At 36.4% G+C, this 14,167-nt stretch overlaps 1 protein-coding gene across 1 annotated transcript in view; it reads left to right on the top strand.

Annotated features, from left to right (window-relative positions):
• Positions 1-14,167, top strand: part of IL17REL (interleukin 17 receptor E like) — a 44,628-nt gene that overhangs the window by 24,748 nt on the left and 5,713 nt on the right. The window contains exons 4-14 of the mRNA XM_084206206.1: positions 145-254; positions 1,670-1,784; positions 3,394-3,438; positions 4,266-4,405; positions 4,667-4,738; positions 6,957-7,011; positions 7,689-7,852; positions 10,113-10,160; positions 10,818-10,875; positions 11,209-11,354; positions 13,828-13,887. Of these exons, the coding sequence (XP_084062332.1) occupies positions 145-254; positions 1,670-1,784; positions 3,394-3,438; positions 4,266-4,405; positions 4,667-4,738; positions 6,957-7,011; positions 7,689-7,852; positions 10,113-10,160; positions 10,818-10,875; positions 11,209-11,354; positions 13,828-13,887 (1,013 nt within the window). The remainder of the gene's footprint in view (positions 1-144; positions 255-1,669; positions 1,785-3,393; positions 3,439-4,265; positions 4,406-4,666; positions 4,739-6,956; positions 7,012-7,688; positions 7,853-10,112; positions 10,161-10,817; positions 10,876-11,208; positions 11,355-13,827; positions 13,888-14,167) is intronic.

The following is a 14,167-nucleotide window of genomic DNA, read 5'->3' as shown; positions in this document are numbered from 1 at the left end:
TTACATATAATGTCTCTTTTTTAACAGAGATACATGTGCTTTCACTTTGAAGGAAAGCTTATGATATGGTGTATTTTAATTTATGTTTTTGATCTTAAAGATGCTTAAATTATATTCTTGCAATCTGTTCCTAACTCATTTCAGAGAATGTCCGTGGGCTGGAAATATGTTCTTTTTCACTGGACACACAGCAATCTCAATGCATAAATGTGAGATTCACTAGGAAAAAAAGCAAGATGCTTAATGGAAAGAAGGTAAACTCCTTTTTTTGGATGGAGTAATTTTTCATTTAAACATTTACAAGGCTTTGAAAAAAAAAATCTTTTGCATCGCTCTTATTTTTTTTCTTATTGACTTTGTGGAAAACTGCAATGAAACATATGCTTCAGCATAGCCAAATGAAACTCCACAACAAAATTCCCTTTTACAACATATAAATTCAATTTTCCACCATCTTTGTACTTCTTCTTACCTTTTGACAAGGGAACCTGTCTCTGCAGAGCCTAATTTTCATACCAGTCCTGCTAGCTTTCTTTTTGTGCCCTCCAAATTGTGTGGAAGCTTTTCTGACTCCAGTGTCTAGGAAGAGCAATGCTACAGAGATTTTAAGTGCAAGTTACTTCAGTCAAACTATATCTCTGGAGTTTACACATCTAGAAGACAGACAGGTGCCTAAGCACTTGTGCTCATCTGTCCTAAGCCCTTGTAAAGGGCAGTATCTGTTAAGGGGAAGTATTTGTTGCTAAAATTTGCAAGTGAGGAAAAAAAAGAACCACCCTTGACCAACTGTTTGAAAGGCATGAATTTTTGCAGTTACTGGTGGACAATGGTTACTAATCCTGTACACAAGGTGTTGCTTCATGTGCTTTGTACAATGTTACACTGATTGCAGGTGTGGAACAAAGTTCCCCCAAACTGCAGCTGCAGTTTGCACTTGGTGTCTCTTGATGATGGAACATCCATCCCTATGGGCAATGCAGGGCCACCAGTCAGCAACCAGTAGTTTTTAAAGTAAGGCAAATTTATAGCCAAAAATCAACAAACATATTGAATGAAATTTTCCTAGTTTCAGTTCATTGACTAAAATGGTAACATAAGACATCTTTTACCCTCCAAATGCCTTTTACCAGATGGGAGACTATCCAACATGAAAACCTGCAAGGAATTTAATAGTTAACTGATAGCAGTGAGGGAATGATCTGCTATAACTGGACCTCAACTTTTGTTTCTTAAATGATGTTCTGTTTCATAAACTGTTATTGTAATTAATGCATTTTCTTAAGTAGCCATTAAATATTTAAACACTTTTTTAAGACTTAAAAACTCCAGACTTTTTTTCCATTCTGCAAATGTTTGTGCTTGTAAAATGCATATATACTGGGGCTTTTGATATTTTTATGCTTTTAGCATTATTTGATATCTTGTAGATATTTGGATTTCTAAAAGTGAAGGTGATAGCAACAAGAAATAATTATACTCCTTGAAATCCTTTTATCAAGTTGTATCTGCTTCTTTTACATTCCTACTGCTACCTTATTGACTGCTTAATTTTGCTTTTAAATGTAAATATATCTGAACAAAGAATATTTTTTTCTTGAATATCGTAACCAAAGGTTTTTCTGTATCTGGAAGTCATATGTAAACTCAATTTTATCAATGTTTTAAACAGGTACAGGTACAATACAATTGCCTTGAAGTCAATGTAGCACAACACATCTATGTGACCATGAAAACTGTACCACATTACTGTGAAGTCAAGCTGAGTCAGCAATACTATGTTGAAGGTAGGAAACATCTTAAATCAGATGCTTTTCAAGAAATATCTCGTAAAATATAAAAACCCAAACCAACCAACCAACCAACCACCCAACCAACCAAAAAAACCCTTCAAAGGCAAAAGCACATCCAAATCACATTCTGGGATATGACCTGACACACTGACCTAACTGATGGTAGCTCATGTATGCCAGGACCAGTCTTAGCTTATGTTTCAATGATTTTTTTTTGTTAGCAAGTAAAGGTCTTGATATAAAACCCAGAGTTTATGTCTAAAGGTATGTGGAAAACTGAATTTACACTATGCATTTCTCCCTGTTGCCCTTTAGGTGATTGGCACTGCTCTTTCTCTGCCTGCAGGTTCAGCCCTGTCTGTTCTCTGTGCCTCAGACAGAACTTCTGCTTTTCTGCAGGGGTGGCCCAGGGGTGGCTTCAGAAGCTGGGGAAAGCTTAATAACAAAGTCTATAGAAATCTATTTTTACTTTCATTAAATACCTATTCTATAGCCTGTTTACATGTAACTGGAAAAGGTTAGGTAGCATTTTTCCATGTTTTTGAGGTGAAGTGCCCATGAATTTTATACAAATTATGCCATGTGCATACAAAAATAGATGGTCCAACCACTGTGGTCCAACCAAGATACAGCATGGCCAGAGAAGGAAAAAGCAAAAAAAAATGACATGAGACCCCTTGTTCAATCCCAGGCTGGGATTTTACTGCCTTCACATCTCCAGAGCCCATGGGTAGATGGTTCTTGCTCTTGCCCCTCAGTGTCATCCCTGCTGTATGGTTTGATACTTGGGTACAAGTAAGGCCTTTCTGTGCTTAAAAAGCCTTTAATTTTCTTATCAGTCCTGATTGACTGTTGAATTATATATAAGTAATTTGTGAACAAAGAGGGGAGGAAACAAGGTTTCCCAGCCCAGTTTTAAGACACATTACAAGGGTGAGTGAACAAATGAAAATAGGAAATATTTCTTGGTGGAAAAGGACTCTGTGGGCAAATTAGAGTAAAGTGCTGCTCCAATACTGTGTTATGCAAGGAGGGCTGAAAGCAACACATGAGAAGTTGTTTTAATGTTCTTAAGAGTTAAGTTTTGGAGATAAAAATACCAGATATTCTGAAAGTGTTGCCTGGCTTCTAATTCTGGTAAGCTCCCTAGGAGCTAGGTAGGATGTTTCTTTCAAAGGCCAGAGTCAGAATAGCAAAAAACCAGAATTATTGATAACAGAGAAACGAGCCTGATAAACAACAGGAGTTGTGTTTCGAGGAAAAAGTAACAAAATTTAATATTATTACTCAAATTATTGTTGGGTTCTGGGTAAAGAAGTGTGGTGCTATATCCTCAACTGCAGCCTTAACTGCTGATGAGGCTTCCCAGTAGAAACCCCAGACAGGGGAGATAGGTCCTTAAGGTATATTGTGATATAATCTCTGTGTGTGGGAAGAGTACTTATCTTTTTTGCTGTTTATCTAAAAATGTACGCAAGTCTGCCCTTAAAAAGAGGGATGAGAGAGATTTCCTGCTGGGAGTCTACTGGATAATTTGGCAGTTTGTTTACACAGTTATATGAATAAAGCAGCTCTGAAACAGACTCTGCCTTCTACCTTCCAGACTGCAGAAACAGTGATGTGGGAAAATATATTCCAGCTTGTTCAGGTGAGCTGATCTCCTATGCAACTTAGAGCTCTGAGATATTTCTGGTGACCTATACAATGACATGTTTTCATACTTAAATGAGCAGGAAGAAAAAAAAATTTTCCAACTACCACTACTTATAATTACCATGTAGTTGATAGGTAATGTTCTGGAAATGTATTTCTATTGAAATGGTACATGGTAATGTTCTGGAAATATATTTCTGTGAAAATGCTACATGGGAGGTAAAGGTTTTGATATTCTATTTGATTTCTAAGCTTTTGGAAATAGATTTGCAGACTTTTAGTGCACTTTGGATTGCTGGTTTTATGTTTTGTCTAATTGACAGACCTCATAAGTAGATTGAAATTGATTTGCCAAACTGCTATACCTGTGAATATATGTATAAAAAATATTCCTTCCACATATTACACTTGTCTATCATAGTTGCACATATTCTCTATGTAAGAAAATTACCATCTTGGGATGCTCGGCCCTTATAGTAGCATTAGTGTGTATATTCATATATTTGTACATAAACTACATAAGATTCCAAGTACTAAGGTTGAGGTAAAATTGGTAGGTGTATTGGCCTCTCAAGTATTACAAGTGCTAAGCTAATTAATGTTGAATCAAAATTATATATCATAAAAAAGAGAGGATTATTAGGGTATAAAGTAATAATAATTTCAAATATTTTAGGTAAGATTCTATAGCTGTTGATTTTCATCTCCATCAAGTTATGAAATATATTCTGTACTTTTTATAAATAGATAAAATAGAAATAATAAAGTTATAAAGAAACAGATGTAATAATTTCATTCTTGATTTTATTTTATTTTTTTCAGCTGGAAAATTAGATTATAATTTAGACAGGGCAAGGAAAATTGTAACAGTGAATGTATCCAACTTTCCCAGAGATCAAGATTATTATGTTCGCCTGTGCCACAAATGGTTCACCTGTGAAGATGTTGGGGCACTTGCTGTGGTGAGTTAAACTGCTGGTGCTTTGGGGAACTGGGGAGGGCTGCCTTGCAGGTGGCAATGCTCATTAAGGTTATAGCTACAGGAAATGCCATCTATGTCTATATCTATAGCTATATCACCTACACAATCTATATCTATATAATCTCTGTCTATATTTATCTATATCTGTATCCTCTATATCTATATCTAATCTATATCTGTAATTTAGCTTCATTAAAAGAAATTTACTGTCCTGGATTTATGACCATCTTTTTCATTTCAGATAAAAGGAAAGGAATCTTTTAAATCCGTTTCTCTGAAATATTCTCAGCTACTCCCTTGTCTTTGCATTGAGGTAATACAGTCTGGAATTTAGTATATATTTGTGTTTCTGATTGAAGAAATTTTATCAGGCATTTGTGCTAAGAAAGGAGGAAAAACCTGAAGAAAAAGGCTCTAGACCCAAGTTTTTGACTAAGGCTTTTTTTGACCTTAGAAATTCCTAAATGCAAGGAAGATATTTTTTTAAGTAAATTCTAATTAAAGAAATCAGAAGAAAATAGGACAAAATTTATAATAATTGATGGAATGTGTTGTGTAATATTATTTTGACTGGTTTTTTATAAACAATGAGAAGATAGAAGACTTAATCTGACTGAATGTCAGCAGCATTTGATATAGTATTGCATGAGAGACTAAAACAGGAATTGAGGAAACTGAGAGTGAAAGCAAGATTTGTGTGGTAGATAATACCTGGCTGCAGGGCTAACTCAGCAAGTGTTGGATGGGCCTGTTCTGGTAGGGAAGTTATTTAAGGATGACACTTAGAGTCATTCTCATATAAATGTTTTCATCAATGTCATGGGGACAAAATGCATGACATGGGGATTTCCTAGAACACAGTTGGGACCTATAATCAAAATGGAAGAGGGTTAGGGTGATTGGAAGAGACTAGAGATCTCCATATGTGACATAATTGAAGGATGATGAAGTGTAAAGTATGAAGTGCAAGTTGATCACTTGCTCTGATAAAAAGAATTCTTGCTGTAAGATGTGAGTCCTCATTTAGAAACAACAGTGGGAGAAAAAAGATCTGGGTGAAACAGTTGATCACAGGGTAATTAACTAACTTGCTTCCATGATGTCAACATGTAAACATGAACAAAAGTCTAGTGAGTTAGATTATTCCAAGCTAACAGGAAAGGATGGGCAAGGCCTTCTTTGAAATACTGTACGGAATAATTGTATCCATATTCAAGAAAGATTAATTCAGAAGAAAGATGCAGATAAAAAATTGTAGTGATTGGGGAATGAAGAGGCTTTTACACAGGAGATTCAAATACCATGTTTCCATTAGCCTGGTAAAACACATGCAAAGAGAAATTATGTTTGCTGTGTAAGTACAGACCAGAAGGGTCACTTATAAGGAAAAATAAGATATGTTTTAAACAAAAGCCATTCTTGCAATGAGAATGAATGGGGATAAACTTCATTCCATTAATATATTCAGGATAGTTACAGATTTTTATAATAACCTCAGAAGTAAGATTTTGGAATGTCTTTCATACAAGGAATAAAAGGTCCCAAACAAATTTAAAATTATCCTGATAACATAGAAAGATGCTGTGTTAACCTGGTTTTCTCACTGAATTTGTAGTTGGATTTATGTTGCAGATTAAGATACCTAAATGTAGATATCCAAATACTGATACCTACATTTGAATCGGGTGAACAAACTCTTAAAGTCAATGGAGATCTAATTAATACAGTCAGTTGCTCAGCTGTCCAAAGGTAGATGGCCTATCCTATTGGGATGTGCTGGACTGCACTGTAGATTCCACTGGCTACACTGGCTAGGTCTTCATAAGGCTACTGTGACAGTAATTTGGGCACTTTAGTGACACTTAGCTGTGTACATTGTGGGAACTAAAATCACATACCAAATAGGCAAGCTGAACCACAAATTCTTGTCTAGGGAATTTTTTCTTTCCACTCTAAAAATATGAGATCACTAGAAAAAATTTATTTCTCTCAGTGTATACTCAGAAAATTCTGCAACAGGATTGTTGAGCAAACAGATGGGAACTCCAAATAACAGAAACATTTGCACATGAATCTAAATAAATAGGGCATAGCAGCAGCCATGCACATATACTTGAAGATTGGGTTAAGTCTAAGTCTTCAGATTTTAAGGATGCATCCTTTACCATTGCCCAGGCCAGGAGATCTTATATTATGATTATTGAATGTTTTGATTTCCCTAGAAAGTAATGACACTGTAAGAAACTTAATGAAAATCAAACTGGAAGATTTTCTAAATGAAATTGGACCAAATATACAACTTAGAAATAGGAATATAGTTTTAGAAGGGATCACCTTAGTTCAATGCCCCTAATGATGAACAACAAAATAAAAAAATGGTGCAAAACTTCTTTAAAAAATGACTTCCAAAGCTTTCTAACAAACATAGCATCCTTATCTTTGGCAGGAAAATTTTCTGTCACATTCTACCTGAAATGTTAAAAATGTGTGTCTCTGACAAGCCTTAAGTGATGTCCACCGTTTGGTTGTAGGGTTGGCTGGCACTTCCAGATGCAAGGAGGATACAACTCTGCCCCTTTGAAAATGGCAAGTACTGCGTGCTTACTCTTTATAGGAGTGACTTTCAGCAGCCCCATTAGTATGTCATAGTTTAAATTAATCTACACTGAAAATAACGTATTGCAAAACTTCAAGGAAATAATCATATTGGTTTGCTTTACTGTGGGTAGATGAAATAACTTACTTTCAGACCAAATAATTCACCAAGTTTATGCCAACAAAAACACCAAGTAGCTTCCTAGTCATTTCCCTCATTTTTTAAAGTGGCACGCAAACTGGGCAGAAAGAATAAAAGGTCAGCTTAGAAATAGTGTGAGAAGAGGGCTTCAAGGAGACATTTGAGGGTGTCCAATACCCAACTTAAAGGAGGGAGCAAGGAGTTGAAAAAGGAGAAAGTTAACTATATATGAGTTCTATGCTTAACAGGAAATTATTCACACAAATATTCCAGCAATATCAGAAATTGGTCTGAGATGACAGCTCAGAAAGAAACAGCAAAACAGAAAAAGGAATTGTCTTATTTGCACACATATGAAAGTAATTTTTTACCAGACAAATAGAAAAAAGTGTGGGCTAAAAACTGTTTTATTGTGTTAAGTCCAAGATTTTGGTCTAAAGCACATGTAGAGGTACCAGACTTATAAACTGTGTTGATTCTGTCCTGGACATTTTGAATAATGCTTCCCTTCTCTCTTTGTGCACAGATACACAGGTGCTATGGGACAATATTGTTTATAACCCATCAACACAAACTCTTGCCTGGGAGCCAGCCTGTCCTGTCCTTGTCATGGTTAACCTATGCAGGTTCATCAAGTCGAATGACCATTGTGAAGATATAGAAAAAACTTTCAAAAATTCTTCTCAGAAAGTAAGAGCTGTGTGGATTAATTCAAACTGTGAGGTTGAAAGGCATCACCAAAGGCATAATTTGAAGAGCTAGACTTTGGAATAAGAGCAGTTACAAATTCCTCTCTTCTTCTCTGATACTTAAAACTGATCATAATCACAGTCTGTTCCTGCACACGAATCACATGATTTATTCAAAATAGTCACTGACTCATTATAGAGAAATAACAAGTGGAGATGACTGAGCAGCTAGTAATGTTTGCTAAATTCTTTGGGGTAAATAGGATCTGCTTTTTATTTATAGTTCATGTCAGGTTCCTTTTAGAGTAAGGGAGACAGGCACACTGCGAGGACAACTCTTCTCATCTGTAGATAGGCATAGTAGGTTGGAGGGATTTCTCTCTGATAGTACCACCTTCTTTTTACTGTCACAAGAGTCTCTTGTGATTAGATCAGATGTAGATATTTAACGTTTAGACACCAGAAATATAAATTAGATGAAGCTAAATCTCTTTACATATTTCTGGAGACATAACAGTACTTTGGTAGGGCACAATTGTTTTGTAATTAAGATCTTTCTGAAGTACCTTCCTCAACCTGGTCCAATGTCTTGAAATTGTGGGTGCTGAAATATTGTGTCCCTTAGTTCTTCCAGTACTTATTTTCTCAAGTTGAGAAGGGTTTTCAAATGCATATGTCTTGAATGGCTTAACACTTCAATCTGAAATCTGATGATACTGAATGCTCTGGCTTTTTTATTCATTTTAACATGAAAAGTAAGTTTCAGGCTTGCCTGATTGTGGAGAGAAGGCAGTAAACTTAAAGTAACAACAGAAAAGGCAAAAAAAAAATTAAACACAGGAGATTAATTCTGAAACTTTTGGATTAATATTATTCTTCTGATGACATGACTGGGGAGGGGGTGGGGCTGTCTCAAGACTGTTGAATGCTTTTGTGATTAGGAACTCCTGGCCAAGCCTTTAGTGTTTGTTCAGATTCATCATTTATGAGTTTTACAAAGCTTTGATCTTGAAAAAACAGATTAATTTAATTCTAGATGTGAGTGATCCCTGTGGGATTATTCATCTGCTGGCAACAAGTACAATTTATTGCTTGCAGGAGAGAAAAAGGGGGGAAAAGAAAATAAGACTAAAATGGGGTCTGGCTGGTAATGGTTGTATCTGTCACTAGAACAGAAATTAAATTTATTACAGAGTATGAGTATTTTTCTGTATTGCATTTAATGACTGAACATTAATATTAATCATAGAACCATAGAGTGTCCTGAGCTGGAAGGGACCCACAAGGCTCATCAACATTCATAGATAGAATGGATTCTCTCTTTTTTCATCATTAATTCTAAGAAGTTTGATATTGAATTTGGTCTATTTATTGTACTGTAACCCTGAAAACCATCTCTGCAGTATGCTGGAAACTACTGCAGATTCCTCAGATAGGGCCAGCTGCGCTGTAAATCCAGACAAGGCCACACACGCTAATGCTGTGCAAATGTACTGACTTAGGCACAAAAGCTGCATCACTCCTAACTGAGGCTGGGGCTTTCTCTGTCGATGACAAAGCTGTCTCCAGGTTTGAGCAGACTCCTACAGAACTATCTCCTGGGACACTGTTGTTATGTTCTCAAAAGAAGTTACAGGAAGGAAGTGTTTGGCTGTGTAGAGTGCTCAGTCACTTGAGCAACAGGGTTTATTTAAGTAGGATCATGTGTATAGCAATGTGTGTAGCTATTGTTTATATAAGACAAGGCTCTTTGTGGTGAGGCCCTTGGTGGGTAAACAACTGTTAATCAAGAAAAAAACATTTTGTGGATTGCTTAAGTAGACTTCTAAAACTCAGCCTACGTTTCACTGCTCTGAAATATGGGTATGGAAAATTCAAAGATTTCTCAACAGATGCTGGAATACTTTTGGATCTATGTTTAAGTGTTCTGCTGAGTTGTTCATGAGTGGCAAATAAGGGGTTGAAACAAGTTAACTTTGTAATCAGAATTTTGCACAAGCCACCATAGAATCAATTAATTTAGCTCTAATGGGTCAGTCTGACCATAAAAAATGCTACATATTGCAGATAAAAAGAAGCAAACTATTCAGTAATCCAAAGCAGCAGTTGTTTCTAACCACATTATCTGATTGAGTTCCTGGGGTGTTTATGAATTGAACAGACCAGTTGCCTTCACAGGAATCAAGCCATGAAAATGTCAGTAGTTGATTTTGTGAAACTAGTTAATAAAAGTAGCTAATGCTGAGTGCTCTGTCTTCCAGCAGGTTAAATATTCTCGTGTGGACACTCACCCAAGACTTTGCATGAAGGTAAACAAATTTCTTTGTAAAACACATATTAACTGCCCTTCTGTCTCTAAAATAAATGAGGTGCTGTTGTTCTTTATGATCAATATTTTGTTTCATAGCTCTGATAAATGGGAACTGAGAATGAAGGAAAAGTGAAGGATTAGATTAGAAGGTGATTGTTTTGAAGTGCAACATCAATGATAGATAGGATGCAGGTCAGATTGTTCCCTTCTTTTTTGTCTGTTTGAGAAAAGCAGGAAAAAAATGTTTTTGATCAATACAAACTCTGAAGAATGTGCTAAACTTAACATATAAAGTTTTTCATAGTAAATATTTGAAAATAAAATGATCAACACAGTACATTTAATGGAGAATCTCTTACTCTTCTAGTTGAGGGGAAAAAAGCGAAATAAGACCAATACAGGCATATTATTATTTTCTTTTAGATTACTTTTAAGTCAATGGAATCGGGTATTTCTGTAAAATATGCCTGATTATAAATACCTGAATAATTAGGGGATCTAATTTAAGTCCAGGGTTGTAAGATACCATTAAGGAGAAAAGCTGTGAATTAATCTTCTGCAACTTTCTGGAATGCCCTGATCATCAGTAGTTGAATATTTTGCCATAGATTGAAATGGAAAATCCAGTTTTCATAACAGATTTCTCTGCTTTCAGTTTACAACCAAACGGGGATCTTGGATTAAATGTCCATTTGCTCATGGAGAATTTCCAGGTAAATATATATTTTTAAACTTGCATAGCATTATATTGTGGAAAATATTTAAATCATATAAATCAGATATGAGCTGTCTCTTAAGTGAGAAATGTTCAACAACACTGTGAATTGTAAACTAAGTCAGAGACTTGACAGCTTGTTACTTGTATGTATCCTCAGTAGATCTAGTGTTCATCAGTATAAAAAGTAACTTGTAGGAATCAAAATAATTGCTTGCATATCATTAGATAACACTTAAAAATACAAAAAGCTTTTATTTTAGGCATAAAGTTTAGCATGTACTGTATGGTCTTTGTACATCTAAAAGTAAGTATTTTCTCCTAATATCAGCCTGGAAAATGAGGACTGCTGCAGTTGCAGAACAAATTCAAGTTTTCTTCACATCCCAAAGCAAAGCACAGTTCTCAGTGCTTGTGTGTAACAGGACGCAGATGGCTTCATGTGAATCTCTTGGGATGCACCATTCAGTCTCTGTGGTTTGTATATATTATTTCTTAAACATTTTAAGGCTTTTGAACATACCTAACTTCATTCATTTATTATTCCATATATTGTTCTGCAGCTTGAATCCATTAATAAGCCACGTACATATTGGAACAATTACTGGAACATTTTAAAAGCATGTAGTTCTAAATCTGATCTCACGCTGAAACAAGAAATAAATAAAGATCCTGAAGTCAAATGAGTCACATCAAATGATGTGATTATTGACTGGAACTTTAATATTCTTTTAATGTCATTTTTGTAGTGGGGTATTTGTATTATGCATATAGCAAATGTTACTGTTAATATTTCATATATGGGTCACTGATATAGCTGACCTGGCAAATCACACATCATGAAATGTAAGACTTGAGGCATCAATCCATGATGAACTCTAAATATCACAGCTGCCAATACAATCTCAACACGCAAAAAGGGTTCTTTTTCAGCCAAATTATCTTTTTGAGGCAGCTGATTGTGTGGCTACACAACTGCTTCATCCAACAAAATAGGGACAGAGTGGGGAAAGATTATGGGAGGGTCAGATTTCAGTTTCAGGCAGCAGCTAGTCATGAGAGCCTCATTCCTCTCTTGCAACTTGGTCTATGTCCCACACATTTTAGTGCAGCACTGTGGTTTGCCTTTAACCCTGCCTATCAGTTACCTTGTTGGCCCAAACTGTGATCTGCTGAGAGACACATCTAGAAAGTGAGGCCAAAGAGCAAAAGAGAGGCCATAGGATTATTTTTCAAACAGGAGAATATTAGCAGGATAGATCCTAGTAGCTACTAGGACCACCATGCTGAAATACATCCATCTGGTTCGGCAGCCAGCTCCTCAGTACTCTCAGGTCCACTGCTAAATATATGCTCCTGCTGTCTGGTTCACTGACCACGTATATGAGTTGGCACATGATGAATTTTGAGAAATTTGACAAATCTAGATATTATGATTTGAATTGTTACTCCTGGCTATTCTTGTTGACTTCACTCTGCTGTAGGGGATGTGCTTTAGGACACACAAGCACAGCTCCTACATCTGTCCTCTCTGTAAGGTATATTCCAGCTGTACTTATTTTTCACTATGCAGGGACACAATGCAACTGTGCCTTTTTCAGGTACTTGTGATTCTTCTAGTGAGAAGAACTACATACCAGGCAGTTATGAACAAGCATTTCTTAGCATGGTGGGCTGGACACTGAATGCTGAATTTGATTTCTAATGAATCAGTTTAGATTGTTATTGCACCTCTGGTGCTGCATGTAACAGAACAGCTGATAAAAAGAGTTTTCCCACTCAGCTCAATCTGAGGACATGCAAAAATGGAAGATAATAACTTGCTCCTCTAGGAATTCCCAGAGCTGAATAATCATGGCGAAAGGCCTGGGAAAAAAACAGCTATCCTAATTAACACAGACCAGAGAGGGTATTGGTGGTAATATCAAAAGCCTATCCTAAAGGGAAAAGCTGTCTGGAAAATGCTGTATTACTGGCAGAGATGGAGATCTTGTAGAAAAGTTGTCAACACTCAGGGAAGGTTCCCTTCAGCCAGTCTATTTTGCATGAAATCTGTGGAGTTTATATTTTCTGGTTTTAAAGGCTCCCTGTGTGAATAGCTAAGTGAAAGGGGTAATGGTGGAGCACCAGTAAATCACAGCTAGATATTGAAGTGTGTGTTTCATGAAGGCCCTGATGCATTTAAAAATGCTGTTTTCTTCCCTTTGGTAAAGAGCTGTTATGTCCTCTGCTACTGTGACAGAATGGGACCCCATGTAAATTACATACAGGTCCTGTCTCAACACCATGAGCAGTATACACAAAGTTTTCATCAAGACCTCACTCTGTGTTCCCAGAAACCAATGTTGATCCTCTAACTACTAATTCCTCTTCAGTCATGCTTGGATATATTCACCTAATTTCCCCCAAATTACTTTAGGGGTTTGCCACCCTGAAGAGAGTGGTGTAGGATGCATTGGTGGAGTAACAGACATTATTTTGAGGACAAACCATAATCAATCAAATACTAAATGTCAAGCCAGTCATTTTGGACAATTTTACCCTAAGGCTTAGTTTGTTCTCTGCATACAATGGGATGGGAAGTCCAGAAGAACTGTAAAGACAGGGTCATTCCTTCAGCTCATACACCAGGGAAAAGAAGTGAAGATGATGGGAGGAAGCGAACAGTGGGGGTAGAGTGTCCTCCTTGTGGTGCTCCATAAAATGCAGTAACATTAGCCCTCTTCCTGTGCTGCCACACTGTGCTTGGCAAAACTACACCAGCTGCTTATGGTCATTGAGATCTGGGGTTAGCTCTGAAAATAAATAACCTTCCATTAATTTTCTAACACGGTAGACCACTAATAGCATTATTGAAAAGCAAAGCAAAGAACTGGAGAGATACAGTATGTTTTGTTTGTTTCTGGGTATGGAAATTAGTGTTTTTCAATTTCTTTTTTTTATTCATTAGGGAGATTCTGTTTCAATCACTATGTCACAGGAAATGTGTGGGTCAACAATTTGCATTCAGGTATGTATCTTGCTTTTTGCCAGGTATCCTGTACAAAATAAACTAATAAACAAATCATTAAAACACCAAGCAAGCCATCAGGTACTCTCACTGCTTTCTCCTCCCAGCTAAATCTGATTACTGTGCAAACTGAGTTGGCAATGAGCATTATTTAAAGCTTGGTATGCTGCCACCACTTTTCTTTGAGATGACATTAATTAACTGGAAAGTTGCTCTCTGCGATCTTGCTCCTTTGTCTGTGGCAGATAAAAGGATATCATCAGGATATTGCTAATCCTGT

The sequence above is a fragment of the Fringilla coelebs genome (assembly GCF_963513975.1).
Source record: "Fringilla coelebs genome assembly, chromosome: 5".
Classification (NCBI taxonomy): Eukaryota; Metazoa; Chordata; class Aves; order Passeriformes; family Fringillidae; genus Fringilla; species Fringilla coelebs.
Note: the sequence above shows the minus strand (reverse complement) of the source record. Positions and strands in the feature narration are given on the sequence as shown.